We start from the raw sequence: 15,629 nt of genomic DNA on the forward strand, positions 1-15,629 counted from the left end.
TATTTCAACTTTCTTAGGGCTCGAACCCGCAACCTCTCGCACATATACCTTTTTCTCTTAGTAACAATAACAATAGTTAAGGCAGCTGTGTACTCTAGACATTGTTTCTTTCGCAAAATTGAGTTTTTTTGATATGTTTGTACTTTGTTATGTTTTTTATAAATACCAGGAATGAAAATCCAGATTTGTAAACTCCAACTGCAATATTTTAAGGATTTTATTTCACTATTCCACTCGTGTTTGAAATTGAAAAGGAAAGAAAATCTTTGTTGTACCAGCAGGGTACACGCGCGCAACAACGCATCGCGTTGCGTATCACGCAATTTGTTAACGCACAAATACGCTACGCATACGCGACGCTTATCTGCATGCGCGGCGCATCTTATGGAAACACTACGGAAGCACAAAAACCTAGTGGTCAAATGGCTCCGTTTTAGCTGATAAAATGTGGGTTTCTTTTTTCAAGTTCTTTCCCCCGATTTAAATATCAAATTATGAATGGATTTCGCTCAAACTTCTCAAGGGGCCGTGGATTTACCCGATGTTTATGTGATGTAAGGTAGAAAAATAAAAACTGCCGCATTCTCCTGCGAGATTCGATGAAAGTGCAAAATGTGACCACTTTAAACTTCAACGGCCATTATTTCAATGTTCATTTTCTCGGTAAAATGACGATAACTCAATAAATACAGCATCTATAGATAAGCAAATTTATTATTATGATCATCGTAAAAAGCATGATCGACTCAAGAAACGGTTTTCTCATTTTTTTATATTTTGGTCTATTTCCGATTTTAGGCATCATTTTGTGCAAATAGGCGTTTGTGAATTTTAAAAAGTTCAATTTGATACCTTATATGGTCAATATCTCAAAAAATAAGCCCAATATCAAAAAAATATAAAAAAACGTTTTTGGAATGGAGCCTCAAGATTGAGCTAAAAACAAAATAAAATATTTTGGAAAGAGTATTTTTTTGTTATGATGTACCTAACAAAATTGCCAAAAACTCACTTTTTTGTGATTTTCTTCATAATTGTTGTTTTTACCCCAAATCTGTATTTAAATTAAGATTTATTGATGTCTTGCCTTCATAAAAATGTATACTTTTATATGTCTTGCGCGAATAATTCAGTTATTGCACTTTTACTACATGCATGTCTGAGAGTACACAGCCTCCTTAATAGAAACTTGTTGAAATGTATTGCCTTTCAGATATTAACGAATGCGCTTCTTCCCCATGTCAAAATGGTGCATGTTATGATGATGGAGTAAATGGATACACGTGTACTTGTAATAATGGCTATACTGGAACTAACTGTGAAACAAGTAAGTCCTACGCTTAATTGGAAGTGTTTATCGCCATTCATTGTTAAGCATATTTAATTTTGAAAAATATACCAATTCAAAAATGGGATTTAAAGAATCCAAGTAGTATAAGGGCCTGTAGGGACGTTCACTTCGGGTTCGGGTCAAAGGTCACTTCGGGTTCGGGTCAAAGGTCACTTACGGTTGGGTCAAATGTCATCGCGGGTCAAAGGTCACATTCGCTTATTAATAAGATCATCATCATCATCATCATCAGTCGGCTGCGGAGCTAATTATCATATTTGAATATTCATGCGATAGGCGTGGCTAATTAACACATTGACGAGGTGGGCGTGTTTAATTAGCATATTTTAATATTCATTAGATGGGCGTGGCTAATTAACATACCCGACATGGGCGTGGCGAGTGCATCGGGACGAGGGGTGGTTTAGGAGGGTCGGGCGGTGTGTCACGGGGGTGTTTTTGTTCAAGAAATACCGAAGTTTGGTATATTTGGTAAGGGTCGAATTACAATCTACCCGCGGGGGGTCGAGGGGTCGAAAGGTCTACGAGCTTAAAAAAATTTAGTCTAGGGAAATATCGTATTTTTCGTTCTATAGCGCGTTATTTTCAGGTTTTGATCCCTGTGGAGGTCAAATTGTGACCTTTGACCTTTTTGCTTATAACCCCAGAAGGGTATATCACAGATAGGTAAAAGTATACTTTTTCTGGATCACTATGACAAGAGGAATAATTTGGGGAACTTTTCAACAGTACTTGAGCAATTTGAATTTTGAACTCTGTATAAACTTTGACCCGCCGTATATCAAAATGCTCAATGCTGACAGAGTTCTAGTAAACTTATTTTTGAAGCTGGTGGTCTTGAGAAGCAATATCCATCAAAAACAAAACTATGGACACCAAAACAAGCTTCTGTGGCAACATTGAGTTTGGCAGCCGGACTATTACGAAAACCACAAGGAAGATACCACATAAAAAAGATCGAAGATCCCTAATAGCTTTCCTTTTTCAAACAACTGTTGAAAGCCTGTAGTTTTCCTGAATAATTTCCTTCCGTTGATTTCTGAATCATTTTCGACTTTCAAACACGCCTTTAAAAAGAGGAATGGGCTTGCATGTCATATTTCGATATCAACTCCCGGCTGGGCTCCCGCCCGGGGCTCCCGGTTATCAACATATTGATTAACTCGCACTAATTTATAATTTATTTCGCAGATATTGATGATTGTGCAGGTGTGACATGTACGAATGGGATATGCGTTGATCAGGTAAACGGCTACGTTTGTCAGTGTCCCGCTGGCTTTACTGGAGCGGACTGCAGTATAGGTAAGGGGTGCACAAAGGATGGGGGGTCTTGAAAAGGAAACTTCGCCCACTAGTGAGATGAAACAACCTAGCAATTTTGCCTACTGATGAGTAATAATAATAAGGTATACATTAAAATTGGAGAAAAAAAAAATGCGCGACCCAAACTACCACTCGATGGAAATTTCCGTACTTATAGAAGGAAATAATAATAATAATAATAATAATAATAATAATAATAATAATAATAATAATAATAATAAAAATAATAATAATAATAATAATAATAATAATAATAATATATAGTAATAATAATAACGCATTTAGTGAACGACTCAAATCGTTGAATAGTTCACTAAATCCCTGGGACTGATATCTCATCACCTTTTAAAGCACAATTTAATCTTCTCATCCCAATTCAGTTGTCCATAAAATTCCCATTAAATGTAAAATGTAGGCCAAAATGTAGCAAAATGTTTAAGTTTTCCTGCTGCTAATTGGTTGTATAGGTGAAGGCACTGATGACATATAAACCACGAGTTGTGTAATCAAGTTTCCAAAGTAAAGTTGAAGACGTAGCCATGAATTTCTAAATCGTTGATTTGCTAACTTGCAAACACGGGCTTGCAAAGAGGAGTATCCTAAATGTCATACGAGCGTACCTCGTTATCCACTCCGAGATATCAACATATTCATTGATTAAAGGCTGGCATCCTCTTTTTAAGACATTTTTCAGTAGATATCCACGAAGAAATCTTATTCCCAAAATTTCAGTTGATTCCGATTTTGCGTTTGCGAGTTACGCATGATTATGTGTATTGCACTGCTCCATAGACAATGTGTTGTAATTTCGTTCTGGTATACCAGAACGAAATTCAAATTTCACTTTGCTAAACGAATTGATCTGCAAGAGATTTTTTGTACATAAACATTATGTAGCCAAAGGTATCCAGTGATATAAAAATCTCAACTTGTTTTGAGTAAGGTGGGGGATGAGGCTGTGGATCACGAAATGCCCTTTAACTCACAAGTCATTTTTAATTTATTCTCAGATATTGATGATTGTGTAGGTGTGACATGTTTAAATGGCGGGGTGTGTGTTGATCAAGTAAACGGCTACTATTGTCAGTGTTCGTCTGGCTATACTGGAGCTGACTGCAGTACAGGTAAGGGTTGCACCATTTGATTTATAGTTAGGTAGATGGTAGAGTGTTTTGAAAATGTTTTAAAAAATCGAGATATTTTCAAAAATGTGTTGTTGTTTTTTTGTGTCTTTTTTTAAAAAAATGTCAAAAAAAGTAACCAAAACTTCAAAAGAAAAATGACTGCAACCTGAAATTTTGCTCTGAATAATAGATGGCTTATGAATATTTCAAACTACACTGAGGTGAAAGTTAAACATGCTTTTTCATGATTTTCATCATTTTTTTAAAACCAAAAATGACCATTGTCACGCTATCTTTTTGGAGTGAAAATGTATATATTTATTTGACAAGAAATGTATATCAATGAATTGAGCTGGATGTTTGAATTGAAAGACTTCATAGCGACATATTTCTGTCACCCATAGTTTTTTCAGCATGAAATACATATTATTTGAATTTGTCCATTTTTACACATGCAGTTGAATACGGCATATAGCAGGATGCCGCGATAGCAAGTCCTATGATTTAAGATTTAGAGTAGTGAGCTAACATTTTACACGGCTGGCATTTCGGAAAAGTGACGTGGGCTAAGATATTTGGGTTGAAAAATGCAGATTTTGTGAAATTTTTTACAATTTTTTACCAAAAATGTGAATATTAAAATAGCTATAACTAAATTAAGTATGAACTTCATTTGCTGTGGAGAATAAATGACACATGCATTTTGCTGACACAAAATTGCATCTTTAGGCTTATATTTGGCAAAACTGCCAAAAACGATAATTTCATGTTGATCTTTGATCGGAAGGTCACTTCCGGTTGGGTCAAAGGTCATCGCGAGTCAAAGGTCACTTCCGGTTCGCTTATTAATGAGATGGGTGTGGCTAATTAGCATATTTGAATATTCATGAGATGGGCGTGGCTACTTAACACATTAACGAGGTGGGCGTGGTTAATTAGCATATTCTTGAGATGGGCGTGGCTAATTAACATACCCGATATGGGCGTGGCGAGTGCATTGGGACGAGGGGGTGGTTTAGGAAGGTCGGGCGGTGTTTCACGGGGTGTTTTTGTTCTAGAAATACCGAAGTTTTTAAGATAAGAAAACATGTTTCGTTACGCTATCGACGCATTTTGACGCTTCTGCGTATATGTGGTGGAAGGTGATAGAAGAACCGGTTTTACCCGGTTCTACGTCGCGTCGTTCCTCCCGTAGTTGGGTCGTTTTTATACTTTTTCTGGATCGCCATGACAAGAGGAATACTTTGGGGAACTTTTCAACAGCATTTGAGCAATTTGACCTCTGTGTGAACTTTGACCCGCCGTATCTCAAAATGCTCAATGCTGACAGAGTAAACTTATTTTTGAAGCTGGTGGTGTTGAGAAGCAATATCCATCAAAAACAAAACTATGGACACCAAAACAAGCTTCTGTAGCAACATTGAGTTTGGCAGCCGGACTATTACGAAAACCACAACGAAGAAACCACATAAAAAAGATCGAAGATCCCTAATACCTTTCCCTTTTCAAACAACTGTGGTTGAAAGCCTGTAGTTTTCCTGAATAATTTCCTTCCGTTGATTTCTGAATCATTTTCGACTTTCAAACACGCCTTTAAAAAGAGGAATGGGCTTGCATGTCATATTTCGATATCAACTCTCGGTTGGGCTCCCGCTCGGGGCTCCCGATTATCAACATATTGATTAACTCGCACTAATTTATAATTTATTTCGCAGATATTGATGATTGTGTAGGTGTGACATGTACAAATGGGATATGCGTTGATAAGGTAAACGGCTACGTTTGTCAGTGTCCCGCTGGCTTTACTGGAGCTGACTGCAGTATAGGTAAGGGGTGCACACAGGATGCGAGGGGGGTCTTGAAAAGGAAACTTCGCCCACTAGTGAGACGAAAAAACTAGCAATGTTGCCTACTGATGAGTAATAGTAATAAGGTATACATTTAAAAAAAAGCGCAACCCAAACTACCACTCGATGAAGAATTTCGTACTTATAGAAGGAAATAATAATAATAATAATAATAATAATTGGTCACTGACCAATCGCCGCCGAAAAATCAGAAGGCTTGAGGAAGCATCCAGGATAGGATGTGAAACGTCGCCAGTCAATAAATAGTAAGTCCAGTTGACTAGATTTTAATTAAATCAACTTGATATAATAATAATAATAATAATAATAATAATAATAATAATAATAATAATAATAATAATGATAATAAATCCCTGGGACTGAAATCCCATCACCTTTTAAAGCACAATTTAATATTCTCATCCCAATTCAGTTGTCCATGAAATTCCCATTGAATGTAAAATGTAAATGTCAGCAAAATGTTTAAGTTTTCCTGCTGCTAATTGGTTGTATAGGTGAAGGCACTGATGACATATAAACCACGAGTTGTGTCATCAAGTTTCCAAAGTAAAGTTGAAGACGTAGCCATGGATTTCTAACTCGTTGATTTGCTAACTTGCAAACATGGGCTTGCAAAGAGGAATATCCTAAATGTCATACGAGCGTACCTCATTATCAACTCCGGGGTATCAACATATTCATTGATTAAAGGAGTATCGTGATCCTAGCATCCTCTTTTTATGACATTTTTCAGTAGATATCCACGAAAAAAGCGTATTCCCAAAATTTCAGTTGATTCCGATTTTGCGTTTGCGAGTTACGCATGATTATGTGTATTACACTGCTCCATAGACAATGTGTTGTAATTTCGTTCTGGTGCACCAGAACGAAATTCAAATTTCACGATATCTTTGCTAAACGAATTAATCTGCAAGAGATTTTTTGTACATAAACATTATGTAGCCAAAGGTATCCAGTGATATAAAAATCTCAACTTTTTTTAAGAAAGGTGGGGGATGAGGCTGTGGATCACGAAATGCCCTTTAACTCACAAGTCATTTTTAATATATTCTCAGATATTGATGATTGTGTAGGTGTCACATGTTTAAATGGCGGGGTGTGTGTTGATCAAGTAAACGGCTACTATTGTCAGTGTTCGTCTGGCTATACTGGACATGATTGCAGTACAGGTAAGGGTTGCACCATTTGATTTATAGGCAGGTAAATGGTAGAGTGTTTTGAAAATGTAAAAAAAAATCGCCCACTAGTGACCAAAAAAACCCCCACTTTTGCGTCATTGATGAGTAAAAAATAAATTTTCATCCCAATTCTGTATAGAGGTATACAAGGTAAAAACCGCCCGACCCAAACTGGCATGCCCCTCTGATAATGCAATGCTCCGCACCTGGAAACGGATTTTGCCACTGTTGGAAAAAAAATTACGGTCTACATTATTGGGATTATTTTCAAAATGGAAAGAAATTTTTTAATAAGTTCACAATCACTAAATCTCTGGGATTGAAATCGCGCCACCCTTTTAAGCACACGCGGTAGCTGTGACTGTGACCAGCAAATGATGTGGCAGTGACGTCAATGCGTTAAGGCAGTTGTTTTGCGCGCGCATCTATGCGGCGTCTTTAATCTGTGCGTGCGTACGCTCAATAGTTACTTGAAGCTGCACCTAATGAAATACGCATTGGCGTGACTGCCACATCAGGGTGAAAAATTGTATAAGGTCATGTGCCATCATGATAGGCCAGTCAAAATATGTAATCACCCACCACTAATGGCAACAGAATCCATTTCACATGCATCCATATCCCAAAAGCTCACACAAAAACATATCAAAAATTCCCTAAAATCCCAGTAGTGGAAAAGTGCCTAATTTGCATAAATCCAAAATGGTCGCTTATGCAGGAAGTGAGATTTCAGAGTTGGTCAAATCTTGTTAAAAATCATACCAATTACCAATGTATTTCGCTCCGCAAACCAGGGTTTAATGGTTGAATGACTACCGTGTGCCATCATGATCATGTGCACTCGGACATATGATGTGGAATTCAGGTCTGGTAGAATTGGCGTGTTGCATGCACTGCCCATAAATGCTGCAACGACTTGTTAATATCATGAACTTCGACATATCTTTTTTATCAATAGCACCTTCGCAATGTGCAGGAACCACGTTCAATGGATACTGTTACATATATGTCGCCTCTCCATCTAAATCATGGACAAATGCGCAGACTCATTGTGAAGGGAATCTTGCTTCTGGCGTGAGAGCTAACCTTGTGAGCATTCATTCTCAGGCTGAATTTAACATCGTTAACAACCTTGGAAATAGCAACAACGAGGTACGTTAGATAATATTATATACTTCATTAATATATTCTTGTTCATTGATTGGATAAAAGTTGATCACATGACCAAAAATAGTTCTACCATCAGTACTCCTATCCGTAAGTAGAACCTCTAAGCCGTAAATAGTATTTCCGATGTCCCGGATGAGCAGTAAATAGTAGGCCTACCTCCAAGCCGTAAATAGTACTTTTGACCATGCCTTCCGCGTGCGCGCATTCGATGCGATGGAATAGTTCACGCACGCGAAACTGCCATAGCGTGATTTCGCGTTGCTGTAATTGGTTAGCCCGATTTTAGCCTATTCGATTTTTTGAAGGGCAAAATATAGCTTGTGCTGTTCACTCAGTATAGAAGCTGGAGCGTCAAAACGTAAAATAATTTTCTTTTAACCAATCAATGAACAAAGAACATATTAATGAAGTATATAAAATAAACTGCCTTTATTCGAAGTTCTGGTTAAAAACTATGGTCCCTTGTTGAGATCAATAACTATTTTCCTTCGGGGCTGCACCCCTAAGAAAAATAGTACTATTGATCTCACCTCGGGCCCATAGTTTTAACCAGAACCTCTCATGGCAGAATATATTTGTATACTATTGATAGTACTGGTTAACTGAAAGCTGGCATGGGCTTGTGAACAGTGTTCCCATTTCCTATTTTAATTCAAATAATTTCCTCCAGTCCTTAAAGATCACGCTTATGTTGACTTCAAACTTGTCACATTATATCTATCTTTGTATCACCATTACCTGAAGCTGAACTCTATCTCAAATTATATACAGATTCCTGTCATCTGGTTGAATGTGCAGTCGTTGAATTAACTATGCCCTCAAAATGAACTATGGACCGGTCCATGGAAATGAACTATGGAATGGTCACGTGCGTCCCGATCAAACTGCGCAATCGCAACATCCACGTATCCATTCGGCATGTTCGGTATATAAAACAAATATTGACTGTTTTATTCGGGACATGGTTAAGATTATCTAGGCCCGCGGTGATCTCAAAACCATGCTATGACCCTCGGCTGCGCCTCGGGTCATAGCATGGTTTTGAGATCACCTTGGGCCTATAATCTTAACAATGCCCCTCATATCAGTCAATATTTCTATATTATAAGCGTTTGGGAAGAAACTGACAACATAATTTATTCTTAAGTAACACCGACTATCACTATTTCCCAATTTGCAGGTTTGGATTGGATTAAATGATATAAATAGGGAAGGAACCTTTGTATGGAGTGATGGGTCTGCTACTGACTACGGGAGGATACGGAATAGAAACGATTGCGTGGCACAAGTCCGGTCAGGTTCAGGAAAGTGGAAAACATTAAGATGTTCTAATACGAAGAGCTTCGTATGTAAATACCAGTTATCAAGCCCCTAGATAATTTATCTATTGTTTAGAAAGTGTTCAGAAATACTTTGGTGGGGGTTGGAAAAGTTGGAATATCGGACATCAAAAATTTTTGATCCCCATGAAAATAGTGGATGGCCCTTTTTAATATCCCCTTCATGTCCTAAAAATAAAACCAAAACGTATGTTATTAACTCGTCACCTAAACAACAGTTATTACTCATTGAGTCCTAGTGTTATAAAGTGCGCAAATTTTGTTGATTTGAAGCTTGAGAGTACACAATTGAATACATTTTGGGAAATTTTTTTTTAAAACTAAGACAATTTTGGTTAAATTCTGCCGAAAATTTTGACTTTTGGTATATCAATGGGTCCAAATTTCTTGAAAAATTGGTATATTTATGGGTCCACTTCCAAAATCTCAGCGGCACGTCCCTACCAAAACCAAACTTGAGTCCCCCCTGGGGAGCGCGCAAAAAATTTACCCCGGACTTTTACCCTAAATTATTTTGACCCCCCTATTAAGGACGGATTTTTTTATTCCTTTTTAGGACCCAAACTTTTTTGATCTCCACCATATTTTCCAATACCCGAAAGTATTTATGAACACTCTCCTTAGCGGTTGAATTAAAAAAAATCGTTGTACGCCATTAATATGTCTGAAATGACGCCAAGACATCTATATCACTTTTTGTGTTAAAGTACGATTACATTAATTTGACTCCCCAGCAAACACAACAATGTTTTAAACAGGTTTAATAAACATCTTTTGGTCTGGGTCAAATCGTTTTAATAACGTTTAAATGTTAGGTTATTTGAAGGTAGTGATCACGTTTTTAAAACGTCTTATATGAAAAAACGCTACAACAACATTTTTCAAAATGTTGTCAAAATGTTATTGTAAAATGTTGTGGTTAGCATTTTTGCAGAATTGTTTTTCAATATTTAAATAATGTTATGTAAGAATATTTTGAAGCAAGATCCCAAAAATGTTGTTTAATGTTTTTAAAACGTTTTATACCGTTAATATACCCTTTATTAAGTTTATATAACCCGGCATTTAAACGTTTTCTGTAAAACGTTTGGTGTTTGCTGGGATTGTTGTAAGGTACTTTTCACCATAATATTGATTGCGGCAAATAGACCATACTAGCTGAACTCAAGCTTTTTTATTTAAAATAAACGGGGTTGTGAGTTAATCTTTTTTTGTTTACCATTCAACCATTGCATTGATGATAAAACTTTCTTATTGGCATGGCAGAATTGATGATAATCTACAGGAATTAAATGTTGACATAATATGAACAGTTTGGCTGTTAATCCAACGAAAACCAAAACATCGCCGCGCCGTATAGTTTTGTTACTATATCAGAAATTTGCATCATTTAATTCTATGTTAGGCATCAGATCCAATTGGCTCGATCTCTGGATCGATAGTCGATGCTACTTCGATGCTTGTAATCAATAGACTATCAACTAATTAATGAGAATTACTGGTAATTTTGTATTGGTTAATGTCCTTACATGTACAGATTCATATGTAATCACAATTAACAGCAGTCATTTAATTAATTTGATAAATAATAAGGATCGACCAAGCATCGGTAGTCGATCGAAAGATTAAACTAATTTGGTTCTATTGCCTTATACGATTGGTGGATACATTACTAAAGATAAAGCCAACATAATTATTTTAAACTTACCAGTTGCAATCTTCAATTTTCAAATAGAATAAAGGTGGCAGCGATTGTTTCTATGTGAAGGGGAACATAAACTAACACTCAATACTTTCATTATGGACAAAAGTCCACTTTTGTAGAAAACTTCAAAGAAAATACACAATGTGTTGCAAAGATTATTTGAATTAACAAATCATTATCCATGCAAAACAATATTTTAGGACAGACTTGTCGCAGTCTAAAAAGTTCATTTATTATTATTATTATTATTATTATTGTTATTATTATTATTATTATTATTATAATTATTATTATTATTATTATTATTATTATTGTTATTATAATATTGTAGACTTGGAATAAATTTCTACTTAGCTGACGGGCGTATTACACCAAATCAATGTGCCAAAAGTGCAATGGTGATGGTCCTGAAATTGAAAAATAACTTATTTTTGTGACAAATTTTGCATTTTTACACACTGGTACCAAAAGTTATGTATATTATACAGTGGACTTCGGTTGTATATATAAATGCGCATATATAAATGCGCACGTGACCAGATGGCCAGTGCCATGTTCGTGTTACCTCACTGTCAATCACTGAAATTGCGACCACAGTTCCAGGTGGTGGCCGCATTGCATTCTCTAAATTCAGTAAATTTTCATCGTCAACCGTGTAATTGAATGGGATTATTTTGAAATTTTAAAACGCTTGAAATATCACAAACAAATAGGCCTATGTTGATAAATAATATAAATACAAGCTTAAACCGTTGGGGTTCGATAATGAACCCCACAAAATTAACCGACTATATTGGAAAATGCCATACGGCCGGGCGGTTTCACAAGTTGCCAGCTCGATCATGTCATCCGCCGCCTGCACAGTTCTGACCTTAAGGCTGAGTTCACATAGAAGTATACGGTATACGGTATTCGCTATACGAAATACGCTCATTCGATCAGGCTGAGTTCATATAGGAGTATACTATGTGAACTCAGCCTGATCAATGAGCGTATTTCGTATAGCGATTAGCGAGTCTAGGCATGATAGGTCAGTTTACCAATTTTCTTCGTCTAATCAAATGCTTGTAAGTTTACTTCTTGAGGTCACATTGCATTCAATGAGGTGTCATAATGTGCAGAATTAGATAGTGCATCTATTAATAAAAAAAAAAGGAATTTACCCTCATATGGTTTTGTTTTAAAATTAGGACGGTATACGCTGCACTAAAATCGAACACGCACGATTCCCACTTATTCCCACTATACTACTATACGCAGGTATACGGCCTTTTCGAATAGTGCCCTCTTATGTGACCCGGTACTATGAAATTACCTTGCTCGATTTAAGCTATATGCGTACACCTGCAAAACGTGCACCGTATACCCGAATAGTATACTTCTATGTGAACGCAGCCTAAAGCCAATCATGTCCCCTTTCATACTTTCATGCCGTAGCTTTTCCGTAGTTAACATACTGCAGTTACTGTCCGTTTTCCTATACACAATACACAGTGCTCTCACCATTGACGCGTGACCTTTACAAATGATGTATGTTGGAAGAATGGACACTTGCCTAGTTAACATCACTGTGTGAAAAATAACCAGCCAATATTTTATTTATTCTCCAAAACTTCTAGCAAATATATTTCTCTAACACGACATAAAATTACAGCGAGGTTAGATGTTCATAAATGGTCGCACTTTTGTAAAATATGAGTGAGGGCAAGGCACAGCTAGCCAACTCCCCGTGTTAATTGAATGGAGATTTGACCGAAAATATTGGTATCGGACCGCTCACTTCTGAAGGATGCCACAAAAAAACGGTAAAAGCTACATTTAAACTATTCTAAATAGGTTCTAGAAAATATAGTTTTGTAACATGTCCTAAATTTTTAGCTAATTTAGATGTTTGGAGAGGGTCGCACTTTTGTGTTTTAGGAAGGATATGTAAACGACAGATAACACCAAAAATATGAAGAAATTATTTCCAAACCGTGTTAAGTCAACAATCATTATGTTGCTCATTTTGAAGAATGCTGGTTAACAAAAAGCAGGTCTTTGTCTCATTTCGTGAACAAAGATTCACATACCATTGTGTCCTTTCGTTTCCTTTATAATCGGTTACCCAACTGAAGCTATAATACCAGCTTTATTGCGATGTCGCACATTGAAAACAGACACTTGTGCACAACCAGAGAAGATCTGATTTAATCAGTTGAGCTGCTTCAATGAGTGTTATCTTGGTTTAATAGCTTTTAATGGGGTTTAAGGGCTGGGGTATGAACGTTTGGACAGTATTTATTTTGGGACATTAGAGCACATCAGACATATCGAATTGCATTCTGAATACGAAGAATGTCATTCTGATATCAAATAATTTTGAATTTTGAAATTCGCAATTTAATTTTATGGCAAATCATTAAAAATTGATATTTTTGATATTTAACAGTACTTGAAGTAAACTTTATAAATCTGATGATTTATACTTAAAGTGTATGTAGGTGGGTTGAAAAGCCGACGATCAATTGAAAATGTTGACCTTTCGTATTGAAGATATGGATTTTTTTCCCAAAACACCAAAAAAAATTAGGTCTTTTGGGGAAAAAAATCCATATCTTCAATATGTAAGGTCAAAATTTTCAATTGACCGTCGGCTTTTCCTGCCTGCTACATACACTTTAAGAATATATCATTAGATTTATATAATTTACTTCGAGGACTGTTATATATCAAAAATTCGAAAAATATCAAATTTTTATAATTTGCCATAAAATTTGTATTATATTGTGATTTTCAAAAATGAAAATTATTTGATATCAGAAAGACATGCTTCGTATTCAGAATACAATTCGATAGGTCTGAGGTGCTCTCATGTGCCACAAAAAATACTATCGAAACGCAATAAACGCTCATTTTAGATCCCTTAAGTCCTGCAAAGGTCGAGATGAATTCTACTGTAGACATGACTGCATCATGATTTGTTTTTCCGTGATGGAAAACGTTAATAAAGAGTTTATCTTTCGGGTCAAGTTATTTTACCCTTTGCAATCAATGCCACTATTTTGCAAAGGCAATTTTCCTTGCGACCTGTCATTGCCCCCTATACTTTTGCACGGGGAGTTTATGTACATCCGGGTACCTTATATCGTTTAATACGGTATGGCGACTTGTAGATGTCACGTGCGCATTTATATATGCGCATTTATATATACAACCGAAGTCCACTGTTATAGGAGCAAGGAATCCAATTACTTCACTGAGCTATTGAAATTCCAGTGTAGTTACTGGATTCCTTGCCCCAATAATATACATAACTTTTGTTACCAGTGTGTTATTATTTTTTGAGAAAAATGCAAAAAAAAGTCACAAATTTGTTAAGGGGTGCAGTACCACCTTAATTTTGAACTTGATGGTATTGCACATCCTAAAATGTTAAAAATCTCTTTCTAGAGATAGAAAGGACAGGGATGCAAAACATTGTTGTTGGTGTTGTGTATAGATGAGTTGATCTTGATGTTATCAACAACGGCAAGGGACTGGTATTCGCCGCAGAAGTAATGATGTAGCAAAATTAACTAACAATAGGTTAAAACAATTTTTGAATATATCGCCCAGCACTTCAAGCAGGTTGCCCTCATCACCTGTTCTACGGCGAATAGCCTTATTGTGATGTAGCGGGAGATTTTAAAGCACGGGCCTTGAACAAAATATGATGCTCGCATACTGCCAGGCAAGGAACAATAGGAATTGTGATGATGCGCGCGCATAATGCCAGGCAATTCAAGTCAGCTCATCTAAAGACCACCTAATCAAGTGATATTTGAGGTCAATTATTCAGACATATATTTAGTAATTATCTTTTTGAGAAAAGCAGTATCTGTCGCCTCGTGAAATGGACCTTTTCGGTAATTGACCGTAATTCTCATAATGCGGTTAGACCTGAGATATCGGTCAGTTGACGTCACGCCGATGTGCACATCGTTTAGCAAACATCGTTTCTGCGCATTTGAAAGCCGTGAAGTGCGCAGTAATGATGTGCACATCGTCGTGATGACATCTCAGGTATAACCGCAAAGAATTATGGGATTTACAGTAAAGGTCAATTAAGGATCTCATCTCATTAACCAATTTCATGTGGCGTTCCACAAGGATTAATTTTCGGTCCTCTATATGAATGACATCGCTCACATGTCTAATTTACTTTCATTTATTTCATTCGCTGGTGATATCACTGTTGTTTACTTAGACAACATGAATGATCTCTCGAATGTAATTAATAATGAGATAAAGGAGGTAACTAACTGGTTTAAAGCAAATACATTTTCACACAATGCAAAAATGTAAGAAACAGATTGACAATATATGTAATGTATCTTCAAGGAATATTGGCGTTTGAACAATTTCCTATACACAATACACAGTGCTCTTTCCCATTGACGCGTGACCTCTACAAATAGCCTACGTTAAAAGTATGGGGATATGCCTAGTTAACGTCGCTGTGTGAAAAATAACCGGCCAATATTAAAAGTACTCTTCTAAAGTTCTAGAAAATATAGTTTTGTAACATGTCCTAAATTTTTAGCTAATT

At 36.4% G+C, this 15,629-nt stretch overlaps 1 protein-coding gene across 2 annotated transcripts in view; it reads left to right on the forward strand.

The window, feature by feature from the left end:
* LOC140135574 (uncharacterized) overlaps positions 1 to 11,251 on the forward strand; it is a 31,161-nt gene extending 19,910 nt beyond the window's left edge. The window contains exons 9-15 of one of the 2 annotated variants that reach the window (XM_072157113.1): positions 1,214 to 1,327; positions 2,543 to 2,653; positions 3,685 to 3,798; positions 5,514 to 5,624; positions 6,722 to 6,835; positions 7,803 to 7,996; positions 9,195 to 11,251. In XM_072157113.1, the coding sequence (XP_072013214.1) occupies positions 1,214 to 1,327; positions 2,543 to 2,653; positions 3,685 to 3,798; positions 5,514 to 5,624; positions 6,722 to 6,835; positions 7,803 to 7,996; positions 9,195 to 9,389 (953 nt within the window). In that variant the 3' untranslated portion in view covers positions 9,390 to 11,251. The remainder of the gene's footprint in view (positions 1 to 1,213; positions 1,328 to 2,542; positions 2,654 to 3,684; positions 3,799 to 5,513; positions 5,625 to 6,721; positions 6,836 to 7,802; positions 7,997 to 9,194) is intronic. The other variant, XM_072157114.1, reaches the window with a different exon arrangement.
* Positions 11,252 to 15,629: the final 4,378 nt, after the last annotated feature.

Source organism: Amphiura filiformis, chromosome 16, assembly GCF_039555335.1.
Source record: "Amphiura filiformis chromosome 16, Afil_fr2py, whole genome shotgun sequence".
Classification (NCBI taxonomy): Eukaryota; Metazoa; Echinodermata; class Ophiuroidea; order Amphilepidida; family Amphiuridae; genus Amphiura; species Amphiura filiformis.